The sequence below is a fragment of the Zootoca vivipara genome, chromosome 9 (genome assembly GCF_963506605.1).
Source record: "Zootoca vivipara chromosome 9, rZooViv1.1, whole genome shotgun sequence".
In the NCBI taxonomy this organism is placed as follows: Eukaryota; Metazoa; Chordata; class Lepidosauria; order Squamata; family Lacertidae; genus Zootoca; species Zootoca vivipara.
The window spans coordinates 14,685,034-14,702,281 of record NC_083284.1 but is presented as its reverse complement, the minus strand read 5'-3'; the positions used below and the strand labels follow the sequence as shown (position 1 = coordinate 14,702,281).

The following is a 17,248-nucleotide window of genomic DNA, read 5'->3' as shown; positions in this document are numbered from 1 at the left end:
CCTTAATTTTTTAAAAAAAGTCCCCAAGGCAAGGACTGCGATCCAGACTACTTACAAATCCTTAAAGGGGCAGCTCCACAGACAAGCAAGCATAAGGTAGAAAGGAAGGCTGCAAGGAGACAACAATCAGACACAGGAGACTGCCGTCAAGAGGAAATCAACAGGCAACTCATGGGTGGACGCATAGAATGGAAGGGAAAGGTGGAGGGAAGCGAGAGGTGGGTTCTGTGTGTGTGTGTGAGAGAGAGACAGAGAGACAGAGAGACAGAGAGACACAGACGCGCACACGGAGATCTCTCCCTTAAAGGGAAAACAGCCTTTGCATTCAATCGCTCCTCTCCCGTCAAGAGGAAATCAACAGGCAACTCATGGGTGGACGCATAGAATGGAAGGGAAAGGTGGAGGGAAGCGAGAGGTGGGTTCTGTGTGTGTGAGAGAGAGAGAGAGAGAGAGACAGAGAGACAGAGGACACAGACGCGCACACGGAGATCTCTCCCTTAAAGGGAAAACAGCCTTTGCATTCAATCGCCCCTCTCCCGTCAAGAGGAAATCAACAGGCAACTCAGGGGTGGGCGCATAGAATGGAAGGGAAAGGTGGGGGGAAGCGAGAGGTGGGTGCTCTCTCTCTCTCTGTGTGTGTGTGTGTGTGTGAGAGAGAGAGAGAGAGAGAGAGAGAGACGCAGGGGGCGGGGGGAGAGAGAGAGACAGACGCGCTCACGGAGGTCACGAGGCTTCGGCAGCCAGCAGCTACGGCTCTTCAGTGCATTTTTACAAGCTTTTAAAGGAAATACGTGTCTGTGGAGCGACAGCAAAATGGAGATATTTTTAAGGGGGGGTTGGCTGGCGGGAGGGGGGTTATTGCTACTGGGTGAAGGGTCTATCAGTATGTCTTATTTTCGGGGTATGGCTTGTATCGCGCAATTGCTTAGAAATCCTGCTATGGCTTATATAATGACTACGTCTTAAAAAAGGGGAAACACGGTAGATAATTTTCTCCTGACCATGTACTTCCTCTGTATGCAGACAAGCAAACAAATGGCTTCATTCCCCTGAGTGTTTCTTTAACCACTAACTAACTAGAGAAAGACCTGTTAGGTCTGGCCCTTCTGTCCAGGCTCCATTAAGACGGAAGAGTCTTGCGTAATGTTGCACATTATTCAAGCAAAGTGCATTAACTTATCAGTACTCTTCAGTGTTAGAACCAGATCTTTCATTTTGCATCCTCTGCCTCCATTCTATCAACATCAGCTTAATGGCTATTGAAATTGACTGAGGTGATTGCATACATTAATTGTCCAGAGGACTGCGGTAATATGGGTCGGTTTCATTCTCTAAGTTCATATAATTGATTTTAACATCCGTTGATTAAAAATAACCAGCTGTCTGGTATGCAGTCAAATATAAATTTCAGAGCATTTGCTGGAAGAATTCTTAGGATAGGTATTTGTTTTGAAGAGATTGCTTGGTTGCAAAAACCATACGGCTCATACTCTGCATGACTGTTTTAAGGATGGAGACATTGGCGATGTGCAGCGAAAATGCTAAGCAAGCAAGCAACTTCATTATCCAAAACTTTGATTGCCTGAATCTCGTTATTATATAAAGGGAGAGCATCATTCCTTCTGTAAATGTTTTTGTTTTTTTAAAAAACATATTCAATTATTTTTCCATGTTTCTGTGATGTGGTTGTAAATCAACACTATGCCAATGCACATCTTCCCCAAATTTGGCCCCAATCTCTGGCCATTTGTCCTGTTGCAAAAATGTCACTAATTTGTGTGGAACTGCTTCACAAACTGACCCACTTGCAGGTGGATAGGCCCTGAAAAATGTCCCCAGACAATTACCGTATTGGCTTGAATATAAACTTCACTTTTCCCCCAAATTCCGACCGTGAAAAGTTAAAGTGCAGCTTATATTCATGACCTTACAGTATGCAGCCAGGAGCACGGAAAAGTGGTGCCCGCCCCGTGCGTAGCCCCCTATCCTCTCCCCCCAAGGCCGGGAAGGAAGAGAGGGGAAAGGCTGCCGGCAAGGCAGCGTGGCTCTCCACCCCCCCCCCCCAATTTGCAGCCAGGAGCTGCGAGGAATGGAGCGGCTTATATTCAGGTATTTTTCTTTTTTTCCTCCATCCCCATCAATTTTAAAGGTGCGGCTTTTATTTGGCTGCAGCTTATATTTGGGCCAATACAGTATCAGCTGGAGCATCGCGTATAAAATCCACAGAGAATTGTGTAGAGTAGTGTAATTTTGGAAACAAGGTTTTCGCAAAAGTAAAACTTCAAGCAAACTTCCAGGCCTTGATTAAAATCCAGTAGCACCACCAGGGGCCAGATAAAATTGCGTTGGCCCAAAGAATATCATCTGGCTGTTCCTCTCCTACTGCATTAAACAGTGACATTGTCCCAGATTCAGAAATATTGTCCTGCGTACTTTGCCATCTGGCTGCTTCATCAATCATCTTCTTAGGCACCTATTACTACTTTTTCCCATAAGGCTACTCTGATATCAGCAGCACACTGTAAAAAAAAACAAAAAAACAGCAACATAAAAAATGATAGTTTAGTGTGCTGAAACATAATTCGCTACTCAGAGAAAAAAAATTACTCATCTGGCGAATGGGACACTTTATGGAAGTTTTCCAGGCAGAATAATTGCAACAAAGGAAAGACAACAAAACCAAACTCTTTCCCCCTCTCTTCTTTTTCTTTCTTTCTTTTTTAAGTTAAGAAGATAGGCTCCAAGAGGATGTGCCTTCTTTTCAGAAACTTAATAAGGTCATGGCCTTAGCTGGAAAGTGCCATGCTTGGGCAATTCTAGATTCTCTGAGGAGCTGTCTGAGGGTGCCTGCTCACAGTGATTTTCACTCCATTTCCGAAGCCATTTTGTACACATGGAACCTCCACATCCTTAATGCGCGTGCAGGCTTGGTCATGCCTTTTTTTGTGATTGGGTTGCTGTTGAACCTGCCTTAACTAACATTCCTATAGTGTTCTCCAAGATCAAACAGTTCGCAAGAGCATCTTCCCTGCCCCACAATGAAGTTGCCACCCTTTTTGTCCATTTTGTTCTGTATCTAGTCCTATATTTCCTGCTCTGACAGTACTGCTCTCTGGGTTGATGGCAAGGCCCCTGGCCGTTTTGCAGCATGGCCCCAAACTCCTGCCTCTTTCCCCCCTATAACTTCTTTCAAAATGAAACAACAACAAAACCCCATACCCCACTGCTTGCAGTTGGCTTCGTCTGTGAAAGTTGGGGATCAGAACCAGGACTTTGGGAGACCAGGATTCAAATCACCTGCTCAGCCACAAAGCTCACTAGATGACCTTGGGCCAGTCACTGCCTCTCAGCCTAACCTAACTCATAGGGCTGTTGTGGGGATTAACTGAGTAAGAGAAGAACCATGTATGCCACCCTGAGGTCCTTGAAGAAAAAGGTGGAATGAATGAATGAATGAATGAAACTGTGTAATAGCCAGTGCCCCATTTTATTTTTTTTAAGGAAATGGGAACAGCCCTGCTTCAGGATCTCCCGTCTTTCCCACAGTCTGCTACGTGGTCTTTTTAGCTGGAGTTGCCATGGGACAGATCTTGTTATTTTTGCATGCAAAGACTGTATCTACCGCTGTGCTGTGACCTTCTCCCCAAGTTTGTTTTTAATGCATTCATTTCCTGATAAACCTGCAGAAAGCAAACCCCCATAAACATTCCATTAATATTTTCTTTAGCTTTTACCCTATGGTATTTTTAAAAATAATAATCCAGGGGGGGGAGGTGTCAAAATTCCTAGTACACCTGTGTCATTTGCCGTAAGTGAAGAGCACCAGAATTTCCATCAAGCACTCTAGAATGTTTATAGGTCTCCATGCTCCATTATGCCTTCTCCACACTTCCTGCACCAGCTCTGAAAGATTTCATATAATCATAAAGGAGATGATTGAATTCCCAAAGCTACATGATGGGCTGTAAAATGTGCCTTTCACTCTGATAAACACCATTCTTTCCCACTCTAACTCCACTGAATTCAGTCAGCCATAGTGTCTACCGCTCGTGGACTGTTGTAAATGTTGACAAACTTTTCCTATTCTCCTCTTGCTGTAAGGATGGAGAATTTAATACTCAAAGAAGTGTAAACTGAAAAAAAAATAATTTCAAAAAAAGGGAGGGTTGGCCTTTAACAGATATTTCGATATCATGCCCTTTGACTTGGAAACTATTGCCTCAGGTTATTTGTTATTATTATAATCTGCCCTTCCTCCCTAAGGCTGGCAAACTGATATACAATTTAAAACCAAAACCAAAACAAAACAATTCTAAAACAGATTAAAACATTCTGAAAACAATTACAGTTAGAAAAACATTCTTCCATTCAGTGATCTTGAGCTACTCAGGAACAGTGTTCTTCAGCCACCAAATACCTGGGCAAATAGGGATGTTTTCAAATTCTTCCTGGAGGTAAATAATGATGGAGAGAGGTGCACCTCACTAGGGAGGGCATTCCACAACTGAGGAACCAGCACTGAAAAGGCCTTGCCTTGGGTCAGTGCAAGTCGAGCAGCTGCCCAGTGGTGGCAACACTAGTAAGGCCTTGCCTGCTCATCACAAGGTCTGAGGTAGTTGGTAAGGTAAAGGACTCCTGGATGGTTAAGTCCAGTCAAAGGCGACTATGGGTTTGTGGGGCTCATCTCGCTTTCAGGCTGAGGGAGCTGGCATTTGTCTGTAGACAGCTTTCCAGGTCATGTGGCCAGCATGACTAAACCACTTCTGGCACAACGGAACACCGTGATGGAAACCAGAGCGTATGGAAACACTGTTTACCTTCCTGCCACAGCGGTACCTGTTTATCTACTTGCACTGGTGTGCTTTCGAACTGCTAGGTTGGCAGGAGCTGGGACAGAGCAACAGGAGCTCACCCCATCACAGGGATTTGAACTGCCCGCCTACCCAAGAGGCTCAGTGGTTTCAACCACAGAGCTACCTGTGTTCCTAGGTAGTTGGTACTGGCATTTTAGGTGCTTGGGTCCCAAGCCATTTAGGCCTTTATATGCTAGTATGTGGAGTGTGTCTCCGGGGTTGAAGTCAAACCACTGCATTAGCAGCACTGAAGTGACTTCCTCGGAGCACAAGTCTGGGCAGCGTGTATGGAACTCCTGGGTTGCCCAGAAGGTAAGACACCCACCCCCAGCCTCACTGTTGTGGTCCAAAGGAAAGCAGATTAATATGTTTGGCATGAGCTTAGCTGAAGGAGGTGTACAAGGCACCATTCAACAGTCTTAGGGACTCCACTCCGGATTTGTGTAGGGTTTACTCCTTAGCCTTTTCTTCACCTGAAAACACCCCAGAAGGCAACAGAGGTTTACGGTCAGGGTTTTCCTTCTCCTAGATGGGCTACCTTCCCAGGTTGATGAGCCCCATCTGCCACTCACTTTCTTCTACAGCATGTGCAGAAACCACCTTCTTGACCATTGGACCCACTATTTAAGTGGCCTCGAGGCCTTTCAGTTCATATCTGTCTCATTAAATCACACAGGAAGCTCAAATTCTTTGAGACAGGGATAAGGCTTCTTCTGTTTGTTTGTTTTTGCTTCCCTCAGCAGTTCTTTATCTATGGCCATGTTGACAATCTTCCTTTGTAGCGTATAGCAATTCTCTCAAGCCACAAATGGAGACAATTCAATGAAAATGGGCGGAAGGTCTCTAAAAACCATTGATGTTTTTTAATAGTTTGACATCAATGCTCCGTGAAGTTAGCCATTAAAATGTTTAAATTGACCTTGTCAAGGTCACTTGGTCTTTGTTTTGCTTGAGTACATTCTGTCTGCTATGAGTGGCCGTTATCTCATGAGAATGACCACTCTGCAGGATATTTCCGTTTAATTATAGGTAACTCGTTTAGAGGATGTGTTTGAAACTCCCAAATAAATGTGACCGATCAAACAGAAAATATGATTTCCAAGAAGCAATTAAAAATATTATGGTAAATTAAGAGTCACATAGTGAACAAAGAACTCTTAATTCTCCCCTGCCCTGCTCTCTATGTGCAGAGGACAGAGTGCAGAGGCTCCCTCCATTCTTGGTGTGCATGACACTGGGATAATGGGACATGCAACATTCTACCTTCATGCTTGTGAGATGTCAGGGCAATCAGGCAACAGAGCCTAGGTGTCTTACTCTCTGTGCCACAAGATGTCAAGTCAGGAGTTAGGAGCAGGTCATCAGTGACTCACAAGGTATCAATGAAGTCAACTCTTTATTCAAAGAAACAAAACAGGGCAGGTTTAGTGATCACTCAATGAGGCAGTTGCGAGGACTGAAGGTCCCCGCCTTCCCACAGCTCTGTAAGTCTCCTCCTAGCCCAAGCTCTTCCCAAGCAACCGGAGACTTCTCTGCCTTGTGTGTCTTTGCTCTGTCCTCTGTCCAGCCAGTGTGGTGTAGTGGCTAAGAGCGGTGGACTCATAATCTGGTGAACCGGGTTCGATTCCCTGCTCCTCCACATGCAGCTGCTGGGTGACCTTGGGCTAGTCACACTTCTTTGAAGTTTCTCAGCCTCACTCACCTCAGAGTGTTTGTTGTGGGAGAGGAAGGGAAAGGAGAATGTTAGCTGCTTTGAGACTCCTTAGGGTAGTGATAAAGCGGGATATCAAATCCAAACTACTACTACTACTCCACTTCTTCCTCCTCTTCTTCTTCTTCTTCTTCTTCTTCTTCTTCTTCTTCTTCTTCTTCTTCTTCTTCTTCTTCTTCTTCTTCTTCTTCCCCCCCTCTGGGAGACCAGGGTGGAGGGAAGCTGGTCGCAGCAGGAGGGGAAGACACCAGGTCTTCTTCAGCAGCCTGCATCATCTCTGCTTTTGGGCCCCCCTCCTCTCCAGCCTCTGCTTCTGCCTCTGATTCTGGACTGCTCTCCGCCACAGCCTCTTCCTGCTCACCAAACCCTGTTACTTCTTCAGCTTCCAACACTTCTTCCTCCCAGTCGGCTTCCCTTTCTCCCTCTGACCACCACCAGCCCCTGGTTGTGAGCCTTCTTCCCTTGGGGATTTCCCAGCTGGTACCTCACACCATTCCTCTGCATCCAGCCAGTCCATGACACCGGGACAACTTTCATGCTAAGGCAATACCTGCCCAATCTCTGCCATGTTGCTGCATCACCCATATGGGTTCTTCATCCCAGCCAGGACCATGGGTCTCAAGGGACCAATAGGGGACCCTCCTGACTGAATGCAAGTCCTGCTCCAAGCTACTCACCCTGAGCAGCTTGTCTGATGGCAACAGTACAGGTTGGCTGGCTTGACCTCATCTGTTACAAGACCTGTGATCTGGTTCTTACTACCGGTATATTCTTTCCACTGGCCTTTTGCTTCTCATCTGCCCAACTCAGTAAGCAGGCACCAGCCCATTGTCTGACCATGTCTGTGTTGTCTAACCTTAGTCCATGTTTTTCTGATCTGATCTAGGCTGTCTGTGACCACATCTCCTGTCTCTGGCCCATTTGACCCTGAAGATCCTAGCTGCAGATTGCCACAAAGCTTGGCTCTAGGCCTACCAATGCCCGGTAAAGGCAATTGTGTTTTTGAGTACAAGTGTTTGAGAGTTTTAAAGTTAGGCTGAGAGATAATTGCTTCTTCAACGCCACCCAGTGACAAGATACAGATAATAACAACTGACCTGGTGGCACATTTCCCAAACAGGTTGGCCTCCACCGACTTAAACTTTATGAATAAAACTTTACCAGTTCTCATTTAGGCTCTAAAGTGCATTAGGAAGACAGAAATGTTAGAGATCACAACAACTATGTGGTTTTAATTATTTAACAACTGCTGTTGGTGCGGAATAATTATCATTATTAATCACTTCTATAGCCTGGTTAGTGTAATATACTTTGCTGTCTGTATCTCATTCATTATTATTGATAAGGCAATTTATTTCCTTGGGTCGAGGATTAACTCGCTCTCCCACATGACTGATGCTATTGGGTGGTGGGAATAGCCTCCTTGAAATGGAAGGTCCTTTTTCTGAATAAAGGGACAAAACAGATTTCAAGGAAACCCCTATATATGGGCTGTACTTGTTTGAAACGTTGTTAGTTGAGCACGCAAACTTGGAATTTATTACTATCCCATCCTTTTCCATCAAAGATGGACCCAAATCAGATAAAATAACAAACTTTGCCAAGGCCTAGGGGGCCCAAGAGGCAGAGATTAGTCAAGCTGGTGCAGAGTCATGGATGTCTTTCCCTCCGGCTGTGACAAGCTCCCCTCCTCCCAGAACCAGGAGAGGCATGAAGAGAGTGGAGAAGAAGTTAGCATCATGTAGGTGCAATTTCAGATTGCTTTGGGAAAGACCTGGGAGAGGAGGAGACACAGGCAGCTGTGAGAAGGCAGGGACCTTCAGTCTCTGCAACTGCTTCATAGGGGCAAGACCTACCAAAGAAGAGTTGCTGTGCTCATTAGGTCTGGCACTCCTGAGCAGAGTTTGCTGCTTCTAATAAAGAGTTAACTTCACTAACTCAGTGTGATTTATTGCTGGCTTGCTCCTGACATCATGTATTGCAGAGCAGTCTTAATTATGGAAAGCTGGTATAACTTATACCGACATACCGTAAATCACACTGGGGTCAACTACCCCTATTCCAAACTCTGTTCAGGTGGAATTTGACTTACACCACCATTTTTGCAGGCTAAATTATCCTGGTTTGCTGTGGGACGTTACTGAGATGGAAGTGGTTTGGAACAGGCGTAACTTTGTCCTGTCCTGCCACGCCCCCTTCTGAAGACTTATACCGGTGTAAATCCCACTTGCTGAGTTCTAGTTGAGCCAGGGTCAGGGATATCGCAAGCTCCACTGAGGTGAGGGACGGATCCTGAGAAAGCCCAAGATCTGTTGAATCCAAACCCTCCAATCCTGGTGCATCTTGGGTTAGGGTTGCACAGTTATCCTCCTTTCTTGGCGCACCTTTCTTGGCGCTCCTTTCTTGGTGCACCACCTTGGCTCACTTGGCTCGAATGTTTAAAGCTTTCCATCTGCTCATAGCTTTTATTCAGTGCATTGATTCTCTGCTCATATCATGTTGTATTATGGATCGAGTAGACTAATCTGTATCAAAGCAAGGCAGGGTGGGGAACTAGCAGGTTATTGGCTATGTCTTATAGAAGGCTGTTGGACTAGATCAGGGCAGGTGGCTTATCCAGGGCCCTGCAAAACTCTCTTCTTCTCCGAAGAAGACTCACCACAATGTGGCAGTGTAGGTCTGCTCAGGGAGAAGGAAGGTCTTTTCTGGACTGGACGTGGCCCTTGAATACGTTGTCTTAGATCCTTCCATCAAAGAGTACAGTATATTGCATTGACACATGGTTTAGCTCAGCCTCTCAAACTGGTGTCTGACACCTCTTTCATGGTGGGGCAAGTCCACCGACGTCTTTGAGATTTCATTAGCTAGCTAGGAGATAATACGGAGAAACCGTGCCTGCAAGCAGAGCTCTCCTTATTACGATCAAAGCTTCCCAAATATGAGCAGCCCATAATGAACATATGGCAACCTGGCTCCTGGCACCTGCAAGGCACAGCCTCAGAATGCTCCTTTGGCTGCTCACCAACCTGCAACTGCTGCTAATAGTACCGATAACACAAATAAAGGGTGCTCGGGGTGCTTTCTGCGAAAACAATAGAAGAAAACTCACAGGGCATTAAAGTAGTACGATTCAATTTGCTCTGCAAATTTGCTTTTTCTCGGCCTCTTTTGTCCTCCTGGCATTCCTGGCTGGTTCCTCTCCACCCGCCACCCCCCTCTCTCCTCCCCTCTCTCTCTCTTGTAAATACATATTCCTGCTGGGTGGCTTGCAAAAATAAATACATTCAGAAACTCTAATGTAATTAAGAGGAAGCTAATTTTGGCAATTAGCCAGGAATGTATTAACATGCTGTGCTCAGTCTGGTTGTGGGTAGAGTGGGCCCCCCCTCCCCTTGCCCCCTGAAGCACTCTTGCAAATGACAGAAGCCCCTCTTCTCTCTGCCCCTCCCTCCCTGGGTGTAATGACAGGCATCTCCATATGCTGCCTTTTGCATTCTGTTTCATTACTCAGCACTGCTTTTATCCTAAAGAATACTAGGCCCAGAGTCTTGGGAAGGAGACAAGGTGAAAAGCACGGCTGGCATGTAGTATCTGTGCTGTTGAATAAACAGTTGGTTGAACAGTGAACATTCCTAATGCATATTAAAGAAAAAGAATACCAACACAACGGCAGGCGGGGAGGGGCGCATTTATTTGACCTGCACCAGAACCAGGGGCAACCCCTCCCCCAAACCAGCTAGGGAGACAGCTTGCCGGAGTTTTTAGCACCTCTGTGAACACAGCGGTTGCCAAACTGGCATCTGTTCAGGGCCGCCCCAAGTTGCCCAGTGACTTACTGTAACAAATTCATGTTGAGTTCCAGCACCTATTTTTCTTGGGGGGAAAAAGCACTGGTTCAGCCTTACCCATACCTCAAATCTGAGGTCTCCTCGGAGGTGGAACAGTGGGAGCTGGATCCCCCCAGATCCTCAAAGATCTGTTGAACCTGGACACCAGCTATCTGCATTCCAGACCTACTCTCAGAACCAAGGAGGAAGAGGAAGCCAGGCAGCAGTTCCCAAAGCTCGGCCAGTTGATGCGAGGCCACCTGAGAGGAGAGGGAAGTCCATGGAGGAACCTGCCAGATCAGGGCTGGGCTGACATGCAGAAAAGAGTAGACTGTCCAGTTTCTACATAAGGTCTGACCTGCTTCATTTGAGCAAGACCTCTCTTCCAAGTTCCAGCCTTCCTGGCCTGGGGAAATGGACAGTCTGAGAGATCCAGAAGAGTGTAGTGCTGATAACACCAAGGTTGCAGGATTGATCCCCATATGGGACAGCTGCATATTCCTGCATTGCAGGGGGCTGGACTCAAATCTACAATTCTATGATTCTGATTATAGTTTTCATTCTATGCATATCAACAAAAAAACTAATAGAATCAAAGCAACTCCTTTATTTGCCCCACAGAGAAGTCCATCCTTTGGTACCAGGAAGAACTTGGGTGTGAAGATATCAGACATATTAGAAGCTCAAGGACCAGGGCCCCTGAAGGACCACCTAGTCCCTCTTCAGCCTACTTGTAAACCAAGATCTTCACTGGAGGTGTCTCTAGGTGCCACCATCCAGTGTTATGGAGCAGGTGGCCACTGGGGAGAGGGCTTCTCGGCTTCGGCACTCTCCTTTTTGAATGTGCTTCCCAGGTCATATCAGCACCAAATATTTCCCATGGCTGAAAACTGCTGTTGAGCTTGTCTTACTTGCTGTGTTTAAGAAGCTCACTTTGCTATCGTTTTTATTCATTTTTTAAATTGTACAATACAGAAATGCTTGCAAATAATTTGTATAAGATTACCATAAATTAAAAGCATCATATGTTTGTATATTGCCTTGGTATTTATCATTCCAAAACATAATGAAAACAGCTCATTCTTCCATAAATCTATTTGGCTGATTTATATGAGTTCTGTTAAAGTAAGTTTAATTTTATCATGGTTAAAACAGACCATATTTTCTCAATCCAGTCTAATAAGGATTAGATTACTCCTTTTCCAGTTCTTGGTTATAATTATTTTTGCAGATTGGTTTTATTCTTTTAATTTTGTGTGTCACCCTGGAAACATTTATGTGGTGAAGGATGGGATATTCATTTATCAGACTAATACACATATTTTAAAACAGGAATATATTAAGGGAAAATAGAAACACAATCCCATAATATGTTGTGACTGCTAAAAGTGGGGCAAAACTTGCTCTGGGTTTCAATGTTGAATCCTTTAGTCTTTTTGGAGGGGTTGATATGATCTGAAGGGCCATTTCTTATCTGTAATAAGGTTTGAGAAAGATCACACAAAAGCCATTAAGAATGCTGGCTGTCAATGTGAAATTCTTTGACAACAAGTTTGAAATGACAGGACAGGTCACATTTTAGAGTCTTGGATGTCTGTTTTCCTTCATTGCTATGCTGATAGTTTACTGGTATTCTGTTTTCTTTCTTCTCCTCCGCTGCCCCCTTCCCCACTTTGTCTCTGCGACAGGGATTCGGGAAACAAGTGGATGTGTCATATATTGCCAAATATTACAACATGAGTAAAAGCAAAGTTGACAACCAGTTCTACAGCGTGGAAGTGGGTGACTCGACCTTCACAGTTCTCAAGCGCTACCAGAACTTAAAACCAATCGGCTCTGGGGCTCAGGGAATAGTTTGGTAAGTTTCTGCAGGAAGTGTTGTCTGTGTATATTTATTGATTTGCGTGTTTTCTTTCCCCTCTGGTTGTGAGTGGGTTACGCCGTCTGTTTGTTCTTCATGATTTGCTACCCATGGATGTTGCTCAGGGCTGTGGTAATTAGCAGGGAAACAGCAAATGATCAGAGGCGGGGGGAGGCTTGGTGGATAATATCCTACATCTCTGTGGTCCTAGTACCTAGTACTAGTCGGGTCGGCCGGGGGCAGGAACGATCCCCAGGCATAATGCAGGAACAAATCCAGCCCGTCTCTCCCATCAGCGTTCAGCGTGCAGCTCTAGAGAGTTCCGACAGCCCTTTCCCGACGATTTATTACGACCCATGTCTTGGATCAAGTTACAGGTAGGTAGCCGTGTTGGTCTGAGTCGAAGCAAAATAAAAAAATTCCTTCAGTAGCACCTTAAAGACCAACTAAGTTTTTATTTTGGTATGAGCTTTCGTGTGCATGCACACTTCTTCAGATACACTTGAAACAGAAGCAACCAGACCCTTATATATATTCAGAGGGTGGGGTGTGTGTGATGGGAATGGGTGATGGGCTGTAAGAGTGGTAAACCTGTTGATGGCTGTTAACGACTGCTGATTACTGCAATAGGTCCTGCAGGGAAAAAACAAGGGCTCAGCCCTTGTAAGTGTAAGGCAGAACAAAAGGAAAACATGTCTCCTCTCGCTGAGAGAAGCCCGAGAAAAAACAAAACAAACGGAAACAGAATACAACAAACATCCACTCCCGCGATTCCAACAATCTTTGCTGGAATGCATAACATAGGCATGTGACCTGCACAGTGAGAGGAATAGCAACCTAACAGTACATTCTTCTCTTAACCAGCTTTTCTTGGAGCTGGTAGGAGTGGTACCACTCAAAAACGGAGGAAGGGAAACTAATCAATTGTGTTTGGGGAAACCTTCAGCTGCGCCCTATTGCCTTCCTTACTGGAGGAAGGCATCCATGTCTCCGTTGTGAGATCAGAAACAATTGTCCAAATGTGGACAGCTCCAGCCCCATTTTGAAACACACTCCTGATCTTTTCAATATATATTCTTACAATGGATTTCTCCTGCACGTGGCATGTGGAAACAGGACCGAGTATGGTTTCTCTGCAGTAGCAGTGCAAAGAGCATCTCAAGCAGAACTAGTAATTTCTCCTCCTGGTGTTCCAAAAAAGAACCTCAGATCTGCCAAGCAATAAGTCTCATCCTGTATCATTTTGAAGCTGTCAAAAACACAAGGTTCCCGAGCTGATGTGACCATTAATCCTCTCTCACATAAAAGAAAAAGAAAACAAGAAAGAAACTCTGACATTTCATTGAAAACATATGAATATCATAAGGGCAGCATTATAAAACACGGAGAGCTAATAAATCTTGCAGTGTAAATAATCAGATCTTTTGTGGTTTATGTAAGTCTTTCTTTGATTTATTGTTTGTCGCTGTATAGGTTGCCTTTTCCTTTCTCCACGCTCTAGATATTGTTTTTAAATCCTTGTAGGCTTTCCCCCCCTTTTCTTTTTTTGGTTTGTGCCCCTCCCTTTCTATTGTTTCATTATAAATACCCTTGCCCATCTTGACCTCCACATCACCATTAATTTAATGGAAACGCCATGCAACTGGGGGCCACCTTGGGTTGTCCCCAAGGAAGTCATCCTGTTAGTGCAAGGACTTTCTGCCTGTGCGATGCCACTTTCTCACCCTCTCCCCAAGGTGTCCTCTCTCCACCCCCCACCCCTCAAAAGATTGAGTCTGTAGAGTTTGGAGAAAAACCCCAGAACATCATGTGTCCAATGACTGTGTGTGTGTGTGTGTGTGTGTGTGTGTGTGTGTGTGTGCGTGTGTGCATGTGTCTACCGTAGCTCATGCCTGATGGCTTCCCTTTGCCCTCCACAGAACATTTGTGTGGAAATCAAGGGCACAGCCAGCAGGCTTAATCCCATCTCCCCCTCTTCTTCCACCTCGCACGTTGTACATGCCGTGCTGACTTTCCTGAAATTCTTTCTCCTCGTGCCCCATTTAATTCATTGCAACGTGGAAGTAAATATATATATATAGACAGGAAAAGGCATTTGAAATGATATTGGTGGTGATGGAAGCTCAAATCCAACCAACATTATGGCTGGCCTGCTAACTGTTGCAACCTCCTCCTCCTCCTCCTTTTGGGGAATGACCCACCCCACAGTTGCTTAGCAACATTTGCCAGCTCAGGCTATGTTGTCTCCTCTGATTGGCAGCAGCTTCCCATGGTCTCAGGCACAGAAAAAGTGGGTGTGTCCTTTTATCTCCTGCTTCCTGGTCCTTTTAACTGGAGATATCTGGGATTGAACTTGTGTTACAGCACAGACTTGTGTCCTTGCCCATGGGCTGGTAGGATTTTGCACCGTTTCTGTCTCAGGCACTCAGCTTTAGGACTTCTTCTTTCCCACATACTGGCCTGCTCTTGAGCGACAGCTGCCACCTCTAGTTGAGATTCCTGCATTGCAGGGGGGGTTGGACTAGATGACCCTTGGAGTCCCTTCCAACTCTACAATTCTATTATTCCAAGGGGGTCATTGGGGAGAAATGAGCAGCTTGCAGGAGTGCGGCCTAAGAATCGAGTATACTGACCACTAATTATACCATCTGTTTTCTAGATGCTTGGCTGTTAATGATCCTTCTGGCAGAGGCAGTAATCAGCCACCACAAATTTGTGCCCAGATAGAGAACCAAGAAAGCAGCAAATTATGTTTAGCAAAGTGCCATAGGAAAGCTTTCTACTTGCTTTCTCAGTTCAGCAGCGATGCAGTTTTTGTGCCAAGAGATAGTAAACAGCTGCTTTCCTCTGCGCTTATTTCTCCCACCCTCCTCCCCAGTTGGAAGATGATCAAATACACTGTTGTTTGAATGGCACTAGGCATCAAGTGTTAATTGGGGCAGCTGGCTCTGGCGTGTGTGCTGGGGGACGGACGGACGCCGCTTTGCTATCCTCATCACGTTTTGAGTTCAGAGCAGCACTAAAAGTGGCAGTTTTCAGGGGTACCCTGTGATGTGCAAATCCCATAAAAATGCAGATGTTTATAAATGTTACAAGGTAGGTGTGACAAAACGTTGCAGTGTGGACTGCACCCTGTTCAGGATTCCCAGCCACACTATTACATTCCTCTTCGCACACAATCTTTCTATATTCTATCACCATTGAGCACACGCAGTCCTCACTGGGCTGCCCCTGTAAGCATTTTTCTATTTCCCCCTGCAAGCTTTGAGCATAATAAGAGCCTGCTGGATCATCTATTCCAGAATCCTGCTCTCACAGTGGCCAACCAGATTCCTATGGGAAGTTTGCAAGCAGAACACGACTGCAACAGCATTCTCCCCCTTCTGATTCCCAGCAACTGGTATTCAGAGGTATACTGACTCCGACCATGGAGTTCGAATGTTGTTATCAGGGTTAGTGGTTGCAGTAAAAATACAAGTCACTAAAAGTCAAGCCAAAAAACCGAATCCAGCAGGGAAACTCTCTTTGGAACAATACATTGTCCCGACCCATAAGTATTGTTCAAAACTTTACTTGCAGAACTTTCTTCAAAACAGAACAAAAACAATCAAAGATACATCCAGATAATTCCATACAATATCTTGTGCATGTTCAGCACAGGCTCAGCATCCTATAAGAAATAACTTTACTTCTTCCAGAGATCAAAACAGTGTCTCGCTACCATTCCAGCCTGTGTCAGCCTGCATCCTGCCTAGGAGACTCTTGGAGAGCCATTATCACATCCTTTGTTGTCTCTGTGGTTCCAGAGAAAAAGGAACACAAAACTCCCTTCAAGAGGGTGGTTTGCAATTGAATTCCTTAATCATGTGATCTAAGGTTAAACACTCAAGAATTGGTGCAGAGAACATTTTCAGTTAACCATTAACTCAGTTAGAGCTCAGAGAGCTCTTAGTATGCTGCCATGGAAAATCCCCATTGTCAGCAATACACATTCAGGCATTCAACATTTCAGTGTCAAATAAACAATTACACTTAACAGAGCGGGTGTAGGGAACCTTTGCCCCTTCAGATATTTCTGAACTACAGCTCCCACCATCCCTTGCTATTGGCCATGCTTGCTGGGGTTGATAGGAGTTGTAGTTAAGCATCAGCTAGGGGGCCAAAGGTCTAGCACAGGCATCCCCAAACTGTGTCCCTCCAGATGTTTTGGCCTACAACTCCCATGATCCCTAGCTAACAGGACCAGTAGTCGGGGATGATGGGAATTGTAGTCCAAAACATCTGGAGGGCTGAAGTTTGAGGATGCCTGGTCTAGCACATCTGCCTCAGAGGGACTGCAGTTGTACCAAACACATCAATGGCAACAACTATGACAACCACCTGATCTGATGTGGCAAATAAAAACCAAGGGCAGGGAAAAGGCCCTTCTTTATATGAAATAGAAACACTGAAATGAGTTATTTCTGGACCTCTTAAGACTTTCACATGTAGAGCAATAAAAGGAAAAGGTTGGCCTGTAATTATTTGACAGATCTTGCCTTCCATTTGATGGAGCCTCTTTCCCAGCTGTTGCTGATGTGAAACTTCCTTTGATGTGCAAAGGAAGTGAGCACATATTTCATATTTATGCCTTAATGTTTCATCCCCTTTTTTTCTCTGGGAAACGGAAAGATTTGGAACCAGGATGTAGCTCTGTGAAATATAGCATTTGGGGAACACAATCTCTGTGGGAATAATTTTCCATCCTTGCAGCCTCCTCTGGCACTGGCAAAAATAAAGAATTATATTGCTTGTATTTATAGTTCCTGTTGATGCATCGGAACTGTGACGGAAAGAAAAGTAATTTAACAGTTTCAGTTTCAAGTTCTGAGTTTTGCTGAGTTTTGCACAAACTTGTCAGATAGCTTTTAAAAGAATTAGAGAAATCCCTGACTATCTAAACTAGTGGGGGTTCGTTGCCACATCTTTTGGTAGGGAATTCCCTCTGTTAATTCTG

The 17,248-nt window shown here is 45.1% G+C and overlaps 1 protein-coding gene across 1 annotated transcript in view; it reads left to right on the top strand.

The window, feature by feature from the left end:
• MAPK10 (mitogen-activated protein kinase 10) overlaps positions 1-17,248 on the top strand; it is a 218,344-nt gene that overhangs the window by 117,508 nt on the left and 83,588 nt on the right. Inside the window, exon 4 of the mRNA XM_060278429.1 lies at positions 12,080-12,249. Within this exon, the coding sequence (XP_060134412.1) occupies positions 12,128-12,249 (122 nt within the window). The 5' untranslated portion in view covers positions 12,080-12,127. The remainder of the gene's footprint in view (positions 1-12,079; positions 12,250-17,248) is intronic.